Genomic DNA, 19,541 nt, shown 5'->3' with positions numbered 1-19,541 from the left:
TATTAAGTAGATATCAAATAGGAAGAACAAAGGAAGACAAGAATCACCACATGGAAAATACTTTAATTGACTAGAAATAGGAAATTTCTCTTGGACAGAGTAGAGTAGAAAATAGAATAAAGGAGGCACAGGTAACTTAGAAAAGAGAAGGATTCTTTGAACGAAAAATGATAATCCTCTATTGAACCATCACATCCTTCTTTTAGTTAGAGAGAGGTAGCTTAGAAATAAAAAACTAAAAAGGAAGCGTTACACTTTATACTTTGACCTTACTAGATAATAAAAATATAGGATTTAGGACATTACAACCAAAATTAACCTTGTTTGTTTGTTTACAGACATCACACAAAGCTTGAGAAAATCTGGGCAATCCTAAAAATATATTAAATTCCAAGGCATTTTTAGAATTCAATAAGGTACAAATAACATTTTAATCCATTGTCCAAATAATTTCCTAAAATATCCTTTAAATTGCATCAGATTAACAGAAAAGTCAAATATAACAACTGTTCATGGTCTGGGCAGCAAGGCACTGAAGGTTGACTTATCTGTAAAGAAGTCTGGAATGAGAGCACATTCTTTTGATTAATAGCAAATAGGATCTACAATTTAGCATTCTTGTATTTTCCAAAGTTGTGTCAAAAATAAAATATTGTTGCAGTTCAAGACAGCCATGTTTTACACTGTGCATGTCCAAAAGTAGCACAAGAATTTATAACGAATAAGTACATTAATTATGTTATTTCTGGTAATATTAAGCTTTCCATCTTCTTATAGGGAAGAATTTCGTCTGAAAAGCTTAGTAATTTAAGTTTTATTTTAAAAAGCAATAGCACTGAGAGAAATACAAGTTTATACTATAGATTTTAAAACAACTTAATTTTTGCTAACACTTTTCATTTTTGTACATAATGATGTTACCCAAGGACATTTAGACCATCACCCATCTTCAACACTTTCCTGATGACCAACCGAGACTATGTTCTTAACCCCCACACAGCAAACCAACAAGCTATTTAGAGGTCTTATTTCTATAAATATTACAAACATCTGATTTATATTGTAAATTGATCTCTAAAACCAAACTATCCTGCATAATTTTATTATATTTCTATACCACATGTAAAGCAAGAGAGACAAGGCAATTTTCCATTATTTAGTAAGTGAAATCCTTATTTGTCTCATGGTGGATTGACAATCCTAGAAACCTAAGAGGAGCCACTACAGGATTACATGATTTCCGATGCTTAAATGCTCCAATTCTGATCAGCACTAACTTTATCTAGGGGAGAATAAGAGACACTGTAGTTCAGTCTTCAGCTCACTAACTCTTTGGTGTCGGCATTACAACTGTCTAAGCAGTGGTTGTTCTTTCTAATTATGATCGTGGTTTCTGTGCTGTGTACCCGTATGTAACAGGAACTGGACCAAGACTATCAATTCTTTCACATAAGCTTCTTTCTAGGGTATCTGTCTATAGATAACTTTTGATTACTTACAGATTTATCTGGCTTGAACTGGCTACCTAGAGAAAAAGTCTTTCCTTCTCTTCCCTATTACTAACCCCAATCTCAATCTTTTTCAGTATTATTAGGGCTGGTCAAGGAATTTTTTGTCAAAGTCTTTTTTCAATAGAAAATTAGGCTTCTGACTAAACTAAGTTTTTCACACAAGCCAACTGCTTTCTTGACATTTTTTTTCATTTTTTTATTTGAAAGCTATACTTGAAAACCAAAAGTTCTTCCTTGAAAGCCGTACACCTCAATAGTTTTTAGATTTCACAAAGGAAGGGAAAAAGGTCTGATTTTTTTATGAATTAGTTAACATCCATCTTCAAAAGAAGAACATTTCCCTGAGAGTGACAATTTAATCTGTCTAAAATAATATCACAAAAAGTAACTCTCACTACAGAGGGAGTTTTATTCAACTGTGTGAAAAATACACTGTTTTACTACTGAGAATTTACATACAGACAATAATTTGGAAAAAGAAATAATATAGTACCAAACAAAATACAAAGACTGTCCTAACAAATTAACAGAGCTTAGATGTTGATCAAGTAATATTTAAATTACAGTGGAATAGAAGGAATTTTTGTGCAAGACTGTTCAATGAAAAGTGTAGATTTACATTGCCTTAGATTTGAACACAAGCAATATTATAGAAATTCTGTGGTATATCTAACCAAATGCGGCCATACAGTAGATTATTTCTATATAATTCCGAAAAGTGTTACATACAATATGTATAGTCATATACAGTTTTAATTACAGCAGTTCTCTCAATTGTTTACTTTGCAAGTTCCAATGAAATACACTTGGAATGTCTTCTTAGCATAAGGTCTTGTCTACATTATCCAGTTTTGTCAGCAAAAAACAGCTTTTGCCAACAAAACAGTGGAGATGTACACACGACGGAGATACTTTTGGCAGCAAAGCTCTCCTGTTTTGTGACAAAAATAAAACCACTTCGATAAGAGACATAAAGCTTTTTGCGTTTTTTTTAAACTGGTATAGTTACACAGTGTTATTTTGGCAACTAAGATTTACAGAATTTTGCAAAAGCCTAAAATACTGTGCATAGAATTTTTATTTTTATTTTTGGTGCAAAATTCTCCCAGAAGTACCAGAAGTATAAAAACCTGTCCATCTATTCAAAACCTTCTTTATTGTCTTTGCAATTGTTTGAAGAAAATGTTAACATTTCAAATTCCTGAAGAAAACAGACTGATAGGCTTTTGTTTGTGGGAGACTGAATTGGGGTTTTTATTACTATAAATAATCATAACACACTCTCTCTAACTTTATCTATCTTTCTATCTTAGATCTCCCAATAAGATTTATTTTTTAACCTTTAAAAATTACATTATTATTCTAGTTTAACAATTTTAGGAATTAATGTATAATGTGTTTATATTAATGAAGAAACCGCACCTCAACTGGAGAGAGATCTTTACAACTAAGAATTTCAGATTAGACACCATCAATTTTTCTGCTAACGGTCAATTCCCTCAGATGATGCAGACAGCACATTCAGCCAATGAATTAGTGTCTATGTACCACAAAATATTATTAAATCCACAAACATTTACTCCTCATAGAGAGAAATGGGAAAAGTAAAGAGACAAGAGTTGTTGCTTTTTTAAAAAAAAAAAATCTGATATCTGTAAGAGAAGTAAGGAAGGGGTAGTTTTTTTTTTAAATATATTACAGTCATGCCTATGGGTTAATGGAACTTTCATAACAAGGAATCGGGTGGCACTTTAAAGACTAAAAAATTGATGAGGGTAGTAGAGCATAATGAACAAATAAACAGTTTCTGAGATGAAATGGTTACTTACTGCAGCTGTGATTCTTCAAAATGTGATAGACAAATATTGTAAGTAAGAGTGTCCATGCCCCTTGTGACATATCCAGAGACCTCTGCCTTGCAGTACCTGGTGCTTTTACTTCATGCCTATTGCCCAGCCTCTGGCTATATGGCTATACAAGACTCTTACGCAGAGGGGAAAGAGGATTAGTCATGGAATACACATCTGCATCACCTCTCAAAGAACCACACTTGTAGTAAATAACCATTTCTTCTTTGAGTAGATTCAGACATATATTCCAAGTAGATACTGACCACCGAGCAGGACTCTCATCCACAGGGGAGGCTCAGGGTCTGTCTAAGAAAGAATTGCGTAGCTACTCTTCCAACTCTAATGTCTGGTCTGGCAGAAGCAGTGATCACATAACATACACACAGACACTTGAACTCTATTTGCTGAGTGAGAATCAAGGCAGACTTCGTGGTGATTAGAATTAGACCCAAATGCCAAACGGTCAAATAAATGTAGCACAGTGTTGGTGTGATCAAGAACTTCCTCTCTGAAGCACCTTTCAGTAACTAATTGTTGAAGCAGGGGAAAATATGGATTCTCTTCTTTATGAGGTATGCTATAACTATCGCCATGCATTTGGTGAAGATTTGGGGATAAAAGAAAGGCCACACAAGAGAACAAAGTACTGAAAAAAAAATCATATTTGTAATTTCTTATAACAAAGCCATTTCCTGTGACTCACTAGGATGGATACATGAAAATAAACATCTAAGTCCAGAGCAGTGAATTAGTTATTGTGAGAGAAAGTCAGGAGGATAACAGAACAAGTGACCATAACGAACTTCATATAGCTGATGAATTTGTTGATTCCAAAAAGTTCAAACATGGCTCTCATCTTGCCCTTGAATTTTGGTATCAGGAAATACCAGTAGAATCCATGAACCCAGTGTCCTCATGGAATCTCCTCCACTGCTTCCAACATTAGCAGATGCAGGGATGGGATCTGGGAAGAGTCATGGAGAAGAACTGGATGGTGCAACCTGATCTGACAATGACTAGGACCCAGTTGTCTGAGGTAATTGAGACCTAAGCACTGTAAAAATGGACCAGTATGCCCTGAAAGAAACACGTAGATGACAAGGGAGGAAGAACAACTGAAACAGTGATCTGGGACCAATGAGTCAAAATGGGTGCTTAGCAAGTACCAAGGAAAGGCACACAGACCATCCTGGCCATAAGCCTGAATGCTTCCTCTTACACAACATTTCCCTCTTCCTGTGTGTGACAGACTGCTGGCTAAGCCAGAACTCTGCCACTGTAGCCTGGCTAAAGAGATGGAGGGGAAACAGCTGAGCAAGCCCAGGCTGAAGGGCTATTAGAAGCAGCTATTCAAGAGCAGAGGGCTATATAAGGCAGAGGAAGTAGGCCAGGAGGGGACAAGGAGAGCAAGGAGCTGGGTGTGCTTCCAGGTAGACGGAGGAGCTGGCTGAAGTGACTGTAAGCTTTGTAAACAGAAGGTGGTGGGAACTAACAATAAAAGTATGGGTGACTGCACCAAAAGTGTCTCTGGCTGATTAGTGGACCAGAAGGTGTCCCAGACCAAGTGGCCTGAGCAGGGACTCCACCACACCTGGTACCAGGAGAGGGGTGCAGTGCCAGCAAATGTGGTTGGTGGCCCAGAGATGGAGAAGAACCTGCAGTGGCTGGTCAAGCAGCAAGAGCAAGCACAGCAGGCCCTGTAGAGCTCCCAGCAGTCCCACCAGATGGAGAGGCAGGCTTTGCTAACATGCCAGGCAGAGCAGCAGCAAAGCCTGCAGGAATTTATAAAAGAGCAGGCCAAGGTGCAGCAGCAACTCCTGAAATAACTGGTGAGTCCTGGGGAAGAGGATGGTACCTGACCGTCAGGCCTGGAACTCTGTAAAATGGGGTCAGCAGATGACCCAGATACATTTTTGAGGACATTTGAGCAGGTAGCCATTGGTGCTGGATAGGACAGAGCTACCTGGGCTCTGTGTCTGGCTCTCTACCTGGCAGAAGAGGCTCAAGCAGCCTACTTGGCCTTGGGGGACAATCAAGCCCATAACTATGTGGCCGTAAGAACAGCCATTTTGGACCAGGTGGGTTTGTCCACAAAAAAGTACCGGTAGAAGTTTCAGTCAACTCGATGGACAGCAGCAATGAGGCCCCAGGCATCTGCCCAAAAGCTATTAGACTGGGAAATCCGTTGGCTGAGGCCAGAGGCACAGACGGTGCAAGAAATACTGGACTTACTCATACTCGAGCAGTTGCTTCAAGCTCTTCCGGAAAGTATCGTGTGTGGATCAGGCGCCACCAGCCTGACACAGTGGATGTAGCAGTCAGGTTGGTGGAGGAGTATGTCGAGGCAGAGGTTCCCCAGAGAGAAGGCCGACCCTACTGGGACAAGGAACCAGGGAGGAAGCCAGAGAAGACCCTTTCTGGGAAAGGCCCAGAGAGGAGGGAGTCACCTCGAGGAACACCTGTAGGGGCTGGTACAATGACCTGCTGGCAATGTGGGAGGCCAGGGCACAGAAAGCAGGACAGCCTAGACAATATAGATTGTGGACACGTGGGGTTCTGTCGGTTGACACAGATGAGAGGACTTGACAGGTGAAGTCTGCCCACTGTCCACACACGGGTGGGGAGAAAGGCCCGTCGAGAGCTAATGGACACTGTATCGGCCCTCTCGCTCATGTGGAAGGAGCTGGTGAGGCCACACTGGATGCTCCCTGGAGTAAGAGTGACACTAGGATGTGTCCATGGTGACAGAGGTCCAACCCAGTAGCCGCGGTGCCACTGGAAGTGAGAGGCCGGTTCCAGTGGAAGTGGGTTGGGGTAACAGACCAGTTACCATACCTGGTGGTGGTTGGTCGGGATTGGGACCAATCTGCCACAGAAAGCAAGTGGGGAGCCTCAAGGAACGTCAAGAGATCCTCCCAAGGGAGACAGAAACATAGTGATCGGTGCTACTGGTGTGGGGAACTCGGACACGTAGTTGGGCAACCCGGTGGCGACAGAAAGGTGGGAAGTGAGTCTGGCGGTAATGAGTAGCCCTTCTCCCTCCTACGGAGAGGAGGCACAAGTAGATTGCTCCCTAGAGCAGCCCCCAGAAAGAGAGACCCTAACTCTGGTTAGGGAGATGTGGGAAACTGAGGCACAAACAGTGCTGCACAAAGGGGAGACAGACCTTGATTCCCCAATGCAGGTCAGAGCAGTACCAGAGGAAGGGCACCAACAAGGATGCGGTTAGTGTGAGCACCTGTGGGCAATGCCTGCAGTATATGGGCCAGGCCCTTTCCCCTGTGATGGGGAGGGAACAAAAGAGCCTCCTGGAAAAACCTGGAGGGAGGGTTTAGGCACAAGTGGGGATTTGCCCCAAAGGGACTACCTTGGTAAGGACCCGAGTGGCCCACGGAGGGTGGAACCCAAGGGCAAGGGAGAGCTCCCCAAGTAGGACCCCAAGAAAAAAAAAGGGAAAGGCCACCTCCAGGAGCAGAGAGAGTTAAGCAGTGACAGGCCCAAACCAGACACATCACATGGGGGGAGAAGTGTGACAGACTGCTGGCTAAACCAGAACTCTGCCACAGTAGCCTGGCTAAAGAGACTGAGGTGCAACAGCTGAGCAAGCCCAGGCTGAAGGGCTATTAGAAGCAGCTGTGGGCTTCAAGAGCAGAGGGCTATGTAAGGCAGAGGAAGGAAGCCAGAAAAGGGCAAGGAGGCAGGGTGTGGCTGAGTGTACTCCCAGGTAGACGGAGGAACTGGCTGAAGTGACTGTAAGTTTTGTAAATAGAAAGTGGTGAGAACTAACAATAAAAGCATGGGTGACTGCACCAGAAGTGTCTCTGGCTGATTTGTGGACCATGTGGTGTCCCATAAGAAGGGGCCTGAGTGGGGTCTCTGCCACACTGTGGCCGTCTTGGGCTTTGTTTACACTGCAAGTTTTTGTGGCGGAAAATATGCTAATGAGGGACTCATTAGCATAAGTCACGATATCATTAGCATATTTTCTGCTGTTTCTTTTTGCGCAAAAACCCCATGGGCAAAAAGAAGCAATGTAGCCACTTTTGTTTTGTGCAAAAACCCCGTTTTGCACAAGATCCTTATGCCTCTCCCAGACAAGTGACCAGGGACTCATTAGCATATTTTTCTGCCGCAAAAACTCACACCGTAGACAAAGCTTGGCTATTGTGGAGGTTGTGGATGTGCCCCATAATGGCATCTTTGTATAGGTGTCATGTACACCGCTAGAAACCTTAAGATAGACTTTGAATCCTTAAGGAATGAAGGGTTTCGTCGGTCTTGTCCAAACACAAAGTTTGGCCATTGAAAGGAAGGTCTTCAATTGCTTGCTGGACATCCACCACAATCTCATAATTCTAGAGCCAGGAATCCCTCCTCATATAATTGCTGAGGCCATCACCTGGCCAAAGTGTCTGTTACATCAAGGGCAGATTGCGGGGACATTTCAGCCACCAAGCACCCCATAGGTGATAAATGTCCAACATTCATCATGAGTGCTAGGATGGAGGCCTCCATTCTGGCCTCGAGGTGCATGCCAACCCTAGTAGCTCTACTGATCTACTGGTAGATTTTGGATCTCCTCTGGTGAGGTGGAATAGGAGGACAAAGATTCTGAAACAGAGGACTCTCATATCTCAGAGACATGGGGGAGTAACTTCAGAGACAGTCAACATATGACCTGACTCAGAGCCCAGAAAGCAGTTATAATTGGCAATCCTGATATAACTGACACCACTGGTACCAAAAATGTTAGTACTGCAGGACCAAGTGCAAATATTGGTGCCCAACTGCCTCGATATCAGAGGTCGCAATAACTTCTATAAGACTATCTGCAGCATTAATTGTGTCAGTGCCAAAGGAGGACCCGGTACTGAGCAACTGGTATTGTCTCTCATACTGTATCAATACCAACCTCAGAGAGGGGTACTCCCTGCTATAGTGCTGAAGACCCAGAGAGTTCAGTGACATGCTCCACGAAGGCTTGGACTAGTAGCGAAGACACTACCAAAAGACAAAGTAGGTTCACTGCAGCCAGGTATAAGGATGTCACAGACACTGTCAGTGCCAGCTTAATTCTTGTTGGCACTAAATTCAATAGTTGCCTGGAGGCCAGACTGAAGTCAACAAAATGGAATGTCCTATACCAAGAGAGGATCAGAGGCACCTGAATCATTTTGCATGCCAGAGCTGGTCCTATGCCAGCCTGCTCTCTTGTTAGAGGAGGCAGAAGAATCACCCTGGAACCTGGATTGCTCACAAATGGTCTTATGAGACCCATTTTATGGCGTCAGCATTGGAGAACAACTCTTGTGCCTCTTCGGAATGACCACTGCCCCAGAACTGGAGGCAAAAATACTTTGAGCTACTGGGCCCAAGTGAGGAATTGCCACTCCACAAAAAAGGGCAGTGAGGACATCACAAGGAAGCCCTATCACTACTCTATTGTCTATAACTTTTCCTCTGACACTAATTAACTACACTATTAATAAAGTACAATAAAAGGAGGCTAAGGGTATGAACTGCAAGGTTATGAAGCAACCACCACACATAATTCTGACTCCAGCTGATAGCTCTGTGCAGCAGCGCTGCCCCAATGCCCATTGGAAGGGCTACAGGCATCTGTGCTACCCCCTATGGGTTCTGCTAGTAAAAGTCTCTGCTTCCAACACATGTGGTGTGTACATGTACACACACACACACACACACACACACACACACACACACACACGGAATATATGTCTGCATCTACTCAAAGAAGAATTCACAGAGTTTTTGCTCCTTAAAATTAGAAAACATTAGGAGAGGCCCTGCAATATTTTCAGATGGGGTTGTATGAATTAAAAAAACAACCATTATTAAGATTAATGAGCAGAACATTCATATTCAATTTTGACATTTCAATTCTTTCCCTTTGAGAAATGAGCTAAAAATTAAACCTTTAGATGCTGTCTCACAATCTCCGGACTACCAACATAATGATTTTTAGAAACTGTACACATACATCTGTAGGGTTCCCAGGAGATAATGCACATCTTATGGGGTTAAGTACACTCTGGACCATGTATAACAACAGAGTAAAGCTAATAGATACCACAAACATGAATACTGAGATCCTATCAACACCACCACCAAGTGGATGAGGCCTCTGAAATCAGGAGGCAAGAGATATTCATTTAAGCAGTTAAGAGAGTCCTCTGAAGGAGGATGTGATTCAGGTGGCAAGAGTAAGGAAGACACTAACAGGAGCTTTCTGGTGAAGTTGGAATAAGAGATGGCAGGAGTTAAGAGTCAGTACCAGAGAAGAGAAGGATGAATATAGTACTAGTAAGAGCAGAGAGTGGTTACTTGTGTATCAATTCTGATCCATTCACCAAATCACACAGGTGCACTTTAAATGTATAAGCCTTTCCAAGAAGCTGTATGCTCATTATACTACCCATACAAGGCAAAAAAGAAACTAATATGAAATGTTGGCAAAATAGGTATGTACCTCCACAATATACTCTACAAAACTCAAGTCCTAATTTTGCTATTTTGCTTACTAACAGCAATGATTAAAAGTACTTTATATCAATATTCAGTCATCTGTCTACTTTTGTTGTATCTAAAATCTATCTGGATTTCTATGCCTCGTCAAATACATAATTAACCAAATGGCGTCTTCATTTGAACTGAAAGTTAATTTCCAGATTTCCAATGGAACATTTAAATTGTCTTGAAAAAATGATGGAATAAGTGTCAGTTGAGTATTTGTTCCTTGTGAATGAGGTTTAGAAAAACCAATCTCTAAATGAGAGCCAACCTTACTCATTTTAGAAAAAACAAGCTCAATTTTTGTTAAATTCTCTTTATCTGGGACAACCACACACCAGAGCTCATTCAAACAGTACAACTGAATTTTGTCAAACTGGGGCCGCTGAGGTAAAGTGTGCAAAAAATTAGGAATAGGATGAAAAACCTTATCTTCCTTCATGAGTCCTATATGAGTTGTTGTTAGAACTAGTGATCTATAGGTCATTTGTTTAACATGGTCTTCTATCTTCACTGTGGTATAAAGCAATACACGAACATCTCCTAAAGAAGGTTTATTACTTTCCATATTTTCATGGACTAAGTACACCAAATCAGCTAAGGCACTCTGGAAATTGCAGGACAACCGTAGTCCACTTGCAAAAACTAAGTCAGTAACTTCTGATGTCCAATGAAGTGACAACTGCAACAAATCCCCTTTTAGCAGCTGGTGGTTTAAATAAACGGCATCATTTGATGTAGTAATCAAACTACTTAATATATTGTGGCATATTCTCTGAGTGAAGTCTTTATTATAGGTAAATATTGTGAGCAAACTATCTTCAGAAGAGCAAACAAGTCTGACAGTCTGTCCAGCAAAACCAACTTCAATCTGTCTTATCATGGTGAATGGAAGAACATGAAAAATTGCCAAAGAATCCTCACAGTTGTCTTGTCGGTTGACTGATAAAACAACAGCATACAAAACAGAGTTAAACAAAAGCAAACAAGCTGGCTCTGGATCAGGTTTCTTGCAATTGCCAACAGCAAGCCAGTATACACCTTTTAATTGATCCATCCTGGCACAAACTTGTGGTAAAGAGAAGATCACATACTCCAATAGCTTTTCAAGAGAACAGACTTGAAGTTTCAGTAACTCATCTGGAAAATGCACAAGTTTTTGCCTTAACACCAAATTCTGTTTCATTTCTTCATTTCCATAGCAGTAAACAGATCTTTCAGAATAATCTTGTGGATGTGCACTCAAGATTTTTGAGGATACACACTTCACCATATTCTCTGTTCGCAGAAGGTTTTCTGACTGAATGCTGCTATCAATGTGAACTTTGGCCTCAATGGAGGGAGGCGAAGCCTTCTTCATATCTGATTCAAAAGGTACCTTCACACGTAATATATTTTTAAACAGCAAATTTTTCAGCAATGATGCCATTTGTGCACACACCTCATGTCTGTCATACAGACGGCCCAGCTCTTTTATTTGTTTAATAACTTGGGTACTACTGAGCATTTGACTACTGGTGTTTTTGTAAAGACAAGATAGCTTGTTGAAAAGATAGCTCATGCCATAGATCTGTGCTGGTTTCACATCTGAACATGAAACTTCTGACTTTGGGGAGATTATTTTACTAATATCCAGGTTTTCAACTGTCTGCTGAGAAATGTGAGGTTGGTTTGGAATAGTATGAAACAGTGTGTGAAATGGATTTTTCTGTTTGGATGCTATTTCAGAAAGTATGCTGGACTGAGAGAGAATTATGTAAGATGTACTGTTAAAACTAACCTGCTCATTCCCACAGGCTAAAGATTCTGAGCCAGAGAGGTGTTGAGAATGGGAACAATCAAATTTAGTTGATGCAGTGTCCCAGTCCAAAGAAGTAATTTTTTCATATACAGAATTATTGAGATTCACCATTTTATACTGTGAATGCTTCAGGTTGCCCAGACCATAATTTTGTGAAGAAGTGAATGTAATATTTTTATAATGAATTTTCTCCCCAGTAAAAGTGTTAGTATTCATAGGGTGATTCAGGTCATATTCAGTATCATATAGGCAATCAAAGCAATCCAGTTCTGACCGGTTCCTTTCATTTCTAACTCCCTTTGCTAATGGAGAGGGGTAACAGATTTGATCAGGATTAGAAAGTAAGCTCCACATCTCTGGACATCTGTTGTGTCTTTTGAAGTCTGCTATTGTATTTTCTCCAGCCAAGTTTGAGCCAATATTGTCATCTTTAAAGTCAAAAGGGAGACTGTAATGTGGCTGCCAAGGTCGTCTTTTCTGTTTAAAAAGTCAAAATAGGAAGCATCTTTTTAAAAAAAAATTATTTGAAAATTTCTTGAATTCAGGTTTAATTTTAATCAGGTTTGTGTATTCATTCACAAGTAATCAAAACTGTGAGACTAGTTCCAATTAGACTGATTGAGGTCTGATTCAGGAACAATCTTAATGTCTGCACCCTGCACCATCATTGTGTGTAGTGTACAGTATCCATTTCACGTTGTCTAGTACTATAGTTGATTTCCTCACAAGAAACAGAATAAGTTAACTAATTTTCTATATACTCTCAAGAATTGTATGATATAAACTAGGATAAGAAAATGAGGAACGGATTAGGGGAATAAAACATGGTATTGCCAAATACAACATTATAGTCCTGCAACACTTAATGGTAAAATACTTCCAGATTGTCTAACATTAAACCATCAGGACACGTTTATAAATATGTGCCTTGTAGTACTGCTAGTATTATGCTCTGATAGTAATGCTCTGATATTAATAGGACAATTGGATATTAGATATGTTAAAGGGTACTTCGTTTAGAATTTTTTTCCTGATCATACATTATTTTTGTTCTATAGATTTAGGAAAGGGATACTGTTCCAAATAAAGAATTATGAAAAAGATCCTTCACCACAAAAATACGCTATTTAAGTAAAGCAAGAACTGTACCTAATATGCTAGATTCTGTTTATTTTTTTGCCAGAAAAATAGCGTGCCTTCCTATTAGCTATTAATCTTACTATGAATTTGAAATTCTAATTATGCAGTTAAATATTAAGGAATTTAATTACTGAGCATGCCATAATTTCAGACAACTATTTCATTCTGATGAATTATAACCTACCTCATACTTCAACTTGCGTTGAACAATACCATTATGAAGTGCTTCATTATCCTAAGAATCAAAAAGGTACATGTGATTAAAAAAAGTTTCCTTCTTGTAAAACTTGTACTATTCATAGCAACACAGACCTAAAGTAATCTGCTTAATTGTCAAAAATACCTATCAACTTCTACTGGTGTTCAATTAAAATATAAGACAATATCTTGGCAAATTAGGAATTACCAATTAGGAAAAGGGAAATTTTAACAAAAATGGTTCTTTTTGTACACATTCCTTTTTAAGCATGCATTATTAAAAACACATAGTATTCATTCTGATGGAACTTTATGTTGTCATGAACAAAAGCATAATAAAAGCAGAGGAATAAAACTCTTCATTATTGATTTGGAAAAGTTATGGGCTTTCAGAGAATGCTTCCACTGAGCTCTACATATATGAGAAAAAATTTAGATTAAGATGCAGTTCACTGAAAATAACCACAATGATGCAGAACATAGATATCCTGGGTGAAATCCCAGCCCCATTGAAGTAAATTGCAAAACTATCTGACTTCCATGGAGCTGGGATTTTACTGTTTGATTTTAATTAGTGACTGTCTATACAGTGATTGAGCATGTGGCAAGCTCGGAGTACGTGAATCTATGGTACACTTGCATGCTGTGCATTAAGAAGCTAAGTACACACTACAGCTATGTACAAGTTTCATAATATCCATTGATCTACTGCTGTTTGAAACCCAAGTATTTCAACCCTTAGACATTTGAACCTCCAGATATACAACTACGCTCCTCAGAAATAATTTGAAAAAAGAAGTTACTCACCCTGTGAAGTAACGATTGTTCTTCGAGATGTGCCCCGTGGGTGCTCCACTCTAGGTGTCGGGTCCCGTCCCGGCGCCGCGGCTCGGAGACTTTTCATAGCCGTGCTCCGCCGGCTCGCGCATGCGTGGTTCCCCAGGATAGCGTTCGCGCCTTTAATCAGCCGCGCGCGAGCCGGCAACCGTCAGTTCCTTCATCTGCTCATCTGCAAGAAACATTAAGAAGAAATTTCCGGAGCGGGGAGGAAGGGCGGGTCGTGGAGCACCCACGGGGCACATCTCGAAGAACAATCGTTACTTCACAGGGTAAGTAACTTCTTTTTCTTCTTCGAGTGGCCCCGTGGGTGCTCCACTCTAGGTGACTCCGGAGCAGTAGCCAGAACAGAATTAAAATGCTCCGGAATCAAGACTACCAGCATGATTCAGTACTGCTGTAGCCACAGAATAATCTGAAGTAAACTGATCGATTATGGCATAGTGCTTCACAAAAGTCGCATGCGAGGACCATGTTGCCGCTCTGCAAATGTCACGAAAGGACACCCCACTGAGACAGGCCGTAGTAGCAGCAACTGCCCTAGTTGAATGAGCTTTGGGACGAGAGGGGAGAGGCTTCCCTCGCAGCGAATGGCACATGGATATACACAACACTATGAGCTTGGAAATACGCTGAGAAGTTAAAGGCTGTCCTTTTGAGTGATTCGCCACTGACACTAGCAAACGGTCTGTTTTCCTAAAACCCCGCGTTCTGTCAATGTAAAACGCTAACGCTCTTCTCACATCCAACATATGTAAGTGTGCTTCTTGCGTTGAGGTATGGGGCTTTGGGAAGAAGCATGGTAAAACCACCGGTTCGTTTATGTGAAATTCAGAAGACACCTTTGGAATAAACGCTGGATGGGTTCTCAACGTTACCGATTCTTTCAAAAAAAACTGTATAGGGAGGCGAAGCAATAAAAGCTGCTCTCACCCACTCTGTGAGCTGAAGTGAGGGCTAGGAGAAATACCAGCTTGACCATAAGTAAGTGCAATGATACTGTCGCTAAAGGCTCAAAAGGGGGACGAGTCAAAGTTTGTAGGACCAGATCCAAGTTCCATGAGGGAGGAGGAGATCTCCAGGGAGGGTGGAGATTTGAAAGTCCCTTCAGGAACCTTTTTGTAGTAGGGTGAGCGAACAAGGAAATATCGTCATCCCTATGGTGGTATGCATTGATTGCTGCCAAGTGTACCCGTAGCGATGTAATTGCCAAGCCATTGTCGTGTAGTTGTAAAAGATAATCCAATATACACGGTAAGGATGCAAACCGCGAGTCCACGTTATTGTCCGCACACCATGCTTGGAACTTTGCCCACTTAGCTGTATAAGCGGTTCGTGTAGATTGTTTTCGACTGTGCATCAACACTTGCTTGACTCGCTGGAGAGCAGGATTGCTCAGAGTCGGTAAACCAGCCAGCATCCACGCAGTGAGGTGTAGAACCTCTGGTCGTGGATGACTGATGGATCCGTTGTCCTGGGTCAACAGATTCGGAATAGAAGGTAGAGGATATGGCGTTTTCACTGACATCTTGTGGAGCACTGAAAACCAAGGCTGATAAGCCCATGCTGGCGCTAGAAGGATTACCCGAGCTTTCGAGAACCCTGGGAATTAATACTGTCGGTGGGAAAGCGTACAGTAGTGCCGTTCCCCAGTGGAGAAGGAAGGCGTCCCCCAGCGAGTGGTGTCCTATCCCGGCTCTCGAACAATAATTGGGACATTTCAAATTGAGTTCTGTCGCAAACAGATCTATCGTCGGAAATCCCCATCGAGCGAAAATATGTCTGAGTACGTCCGTGCGAATCTCCCACTCGTGGTCATGTGGAAAACGCCTGCTGAGAGAGTCCGCTACTAAATTGTCGACACCCGGCAAGTAGGAAGCTGTTAGAACAGTGTTGTTGGCAATACACCAATTCCATAAACGGATGCTCTCTGCGCAAAGAGAGCGGGACCGGGCACCTCCTTGCTTGTTTATATAAAACATAGTCGCCATGTTGTCCGTTAAAATCCTGGTCGTTGTATTTTGAATGTGCGACTGAAAATGCTTGTGGGCATGCCGCACCGCTCTCAACTCGAGCAGATTGATGTGCAGTAGCATTTCTCGTGGCAACCAACGTCCCTGGACCGTGGAATTGCCCATGTGAGCTCCCCAGCCTATGAGGGAGGCATCTGTAGTTATTTGTATAGTAGGCTGAGGGCGATGAAATGGGACGCCCGTGAGAAGATTGGTCGGGTTGGTCCACCACTGCAGGGATTCCCGGACATACTGTGGTACCACTACCGGTCTGTGGACACTGTGTCTTGACGGGATGTAAACCGTGGCTAACCAGTGCTGGAGGCAACGAAAACGTAACCTTGCATTGTACACTACGATGGTGGCAGCAGCCATATGCCCCAACAGCTGTAGACAGACGCGTGTGGGAATTGTTGGAGCATGGACCACTGTGTGTATCAAATCTTTGATTATTATAAAACGTTCCATCGGTAAATATGCGCGCGCCATAGCTGAATCGAGGCGTGCACCTATGAACATGAGATTTTAGGATAGAAGTAGTGTTGACTTCTTCAAGTTTATGAGAAGACCCAGAGTAGCAAATTCGTCGGATACTGTCCGAACCATATGACATGCTTCCATATAGGTCATACCCCTGAGAAGGCAATCGTCTAAGTAGGGGAATATTGTCACCCCTAGTCTGCGTAAGTGGGCCGCGACTACTGCTAACATCTTGGTGAAAACCCTGGGAGCACATGCCAGGCCGAATGGTAGGACCCTGTACTGGTAATGCTTGCTTCCCAATTGGAAACGAAGGAAACGTCTGTGCGCCACGTGAATTTGTACGTGGAAATAAGCGTCTTGCAAGTCGAGGACTGCAAACCAATCCTTCTTGTTCAATGACGGAAGAATGGTTGATAAGGTTACCATCTTGAAATGCTGCCTCCGAAGATGCCGGTTTAGCTTTCGAAGGTCCAGGATGGGTCTCCATCCTCCCGACTTCTTTGGTATGAGGAAATATCGGGAGTAAAAACCATTTCCCCAAAACTGCTTGGGAACACTATCGCCCCGATGGTGAGCAAACGTTGAACTTCTTGTTCCAACAGTTTCTCGTGAGAGGGGTCCCTGAAAAGGGACGGGGGGGGGGGGGAGGAGTGGTAGGGGGAATAGAGAGAAAGGGGATGGAGAGGCCGGATTGAACTACCTCTAGCACCCATCTGTCTGTGGTGATCGTAGACCAGTGGTGGTAAAAAGAGCGTAGACGATGGTGAAAAAGATGATGAGCTTCCGTATTGACTATGGGCAATTGGTTTGCATCCTCGACAAGCAAGTCAGCTCTGTTGCTTAGACGACTGCCGATTACCCGAACAGTTCTGCTGTGGTTGTTTACGCTGGGGGCGCTGTCTAGGACGCTGGTTGTCAAAAGGACGTGATTGCGGTCTAGCAAAATTGAAGTCATATCTATGTTGGTAAGGGAAATAACGTCTACGTATGAAGGAAGGCGTGTACATCCCCAGTGTACGTAGCGTGGTGCATGAGTCTTTTCCCCGAGTGGAGGACCTCATCAGTGTTTGCTGCAAAAAGTTTAAGTGTGTCAAAGGGCAGATTCTCAACCTTGCTTTGCAACTCCTTCAGCGCCCCTGCTGACGAAAGTCAAGATGATCTCCTCATGGCGATACCAGTCGCAGCGGCCCGTGCTGCTGTGTCAGCGACATCCATAGCAATCTGAAGTGCAGCGCTACATGACGCGTACCCCTCCTGTACTATTGCTTTCAGGAGTGGTTTCTTGGTGTCTGGGAGATGGTGTAACAAATCTGCTAGTTTGGAGTAATTATCGAAGTTATGGTTCGACAAATGGGCTGAGTAATTTGCAATGCGAAGTAACAGTGAAGCCGAGGAATAGACTTTCCTCCCAAAAATATCCAATTTTTTATTGTCCTTGTCTGAAAGGGTATTTTTGTATTGTGGCACCTTACCCCTACATTGTGCTGCGTCTACTACCAGCGAATTGGGTTGGGGGTGATTGAATAAAAAGTCCAACCCCTTTGCTGGAACAAAATATTTCTTATCAGCTTTTTTACTTGTAGGTACAACTGATGTTGGGGTTTGCCATATTTCGTCCGCCACTTCCATAATCGCCTCATCGATTGGTAACGTGACTTTCGCATGTTGTTGAGGGCGGAGGTTCTTCAAAAGACGATGTTTCTTAACAGGCACATCTGCTAGCTGTATATCCTGCGTGTCTGCCACTCGTTTGAAGAGATCCTGAAAATGTTTCAGATCATCCGGTGGGGAGATTTCAACTGTGCAGATCGCTTGATCCGGGGAAGACGATGGGCAGTCCTCTGGGGAAGCTTCCGTCTTAGGGTCTTCTGTTTCCGATAACTGACCCTCCTCTGGTTCGGATTGGTCTAACTGAATTGTTGGGCTCTTAGCTGGAGAAGGTGAGCGCAGTGGTTGTGATCGATGAGGTAAGTATTCCGCTAATGGTGATTGGCAGATGCGAGAAGATCCCCAATACGATGGTGGTGAATGGTGACGCTGGGGACAATCGACATACGATCTATGATAGCGCTCACAGTAACATTCAGAGCGTGACGGAGAGGGGTATCGAGAAGAACGTGCGCTCGAGGGGGAAAGTAGTCGCGATAGCGACTTCACCTTTTTGGTGAAGCAGATGGGGAAAGAGATCTGTCCCTATAATGGGTCTTTGACAATTACTTTCTATATGCTGAAGTCTCATGCCTTGCCCGAAGCACAGGGGAACCAGGCACCAAGTGAAGGTGAGACGGTGCTGGAGAGGTCAGCTGCTGCTGATCTGGAGTCGGTGCCGGCAGGGCCCCCGGTGCTGGGGTTAGCAATGGTGCCAAGTCTGAGGCACTGGCGTGTCCCGCCTCAGGTCTCGGTGCTGAAGGAGACAGTGCCGACGTCACCGCCGGGGCCGGAGAAACAGGCGCCGATCTGCTGGGTGCCACAGAAGCCGTTGAAGCCAGTGCCGGGAGGCTGGTCAATTGCGTCGCCGGCGCGCTCGTCAATTTCAATGAGCGGGCGGCTGAAGCCGGTGCAGGCTTGCTTGTCAGCTGCAGCACCGCTCCCGGTATCAGCGCTGAAGCCGCTCTCCCTCCGGATGGTGGGGGCTCACGTATGCCAGCCCCAGCAAGTTGTCCGGACCCCCCGGGGTTCACTTTAGAAGCTGCTGCTGGGGTTGAGACTGCCACAGGGAGGGAGCGCGTCGGGGACGGCTTTGACGCTCTGGAACCAGCCGGACCCGGAGAAGCTGCTCTCCTCTTGTGATGGGAGGGTTTTGTGGCTGCTGGAGGGATAGGATGTTTGCCTTGCCAAACATCAGCATCCTTATCTTCATTTCCCGCTCCCTCCGGGCTCTTGAAGTTAACTTACGGCAATGGGTGCACTTGTCAGGGACATGAGTCTCGCCCAGGCACCTAATACACGTGTCATGGCTATCAGCCGTCGGCATGGCTTCATGGCACACTGAACATTTCTTAAAACCAGTTGATCCTGGCATTGTGCGAAGAGTTAAACAAAAAACTGATCCCCTCTGCTGAGGGTGGTCAGTTTCACAGTCTAGCGATTCACCGCACCGCTTCTGAGTGAAAAGCGGGTTTGAAAGAAAAACTTTTTTTTTTTTTTTTAAACAAGAGTACACGTAACAAGTAACAGG

At 43.1% G+C, this 19,541-nt stretch overlaps 1 protein-coding gene across 8 annotated transcripts in view; it reads right to left on the bottom strand.

Annotated features, from left to right (window-relative positions):
- KIF16B (kinesin family member 16B) overlaps positions 1-19,541 on the bottom strand; it is a 234,749-nt gene that overhangs the window by 70,174 nt on the left and 145,034 nt on the right. For 6 of the 8 annotated variants that reach the window (XM_075925627.2, XM_075925625.2, XM_075925623.2 and 3 more), the window contains one exon: positions 13,018-13,068. In XM_075925627.2, coding sequence (XP_075781742.2) covers positions 13,018-13,068 — 51 coding nt within the window. Of the gene's footprint in view, positions 1-24; positions 12,171-13,017; positions 13,069-19,541 lie in introns of those variants that run through there. The other 2 variants (XM_075925620.2, XM_075925621.2) reach the window with 1 other exon arrangement.

Source organism: Pelodiscus sinensis, chromosome 3 (assembly GCF_052426305.1).
Source record: "Pelodiscus sinensis isolate ZL-2025 chromosome 3, ASM5242630v1, whole genome shotgun sequence".
Classification (NCBI taxonomy): Eukaryota; Metazoa; Chordata; order Testudines; family Trionychidae; genus Pelodiscus; species Pelodiscus sinensis.
The sequence above is the reverse complement of the archived record's forward strand: the minus strand, read 5'-3'. Positions and strand labels throughout refer to the sequence as shown.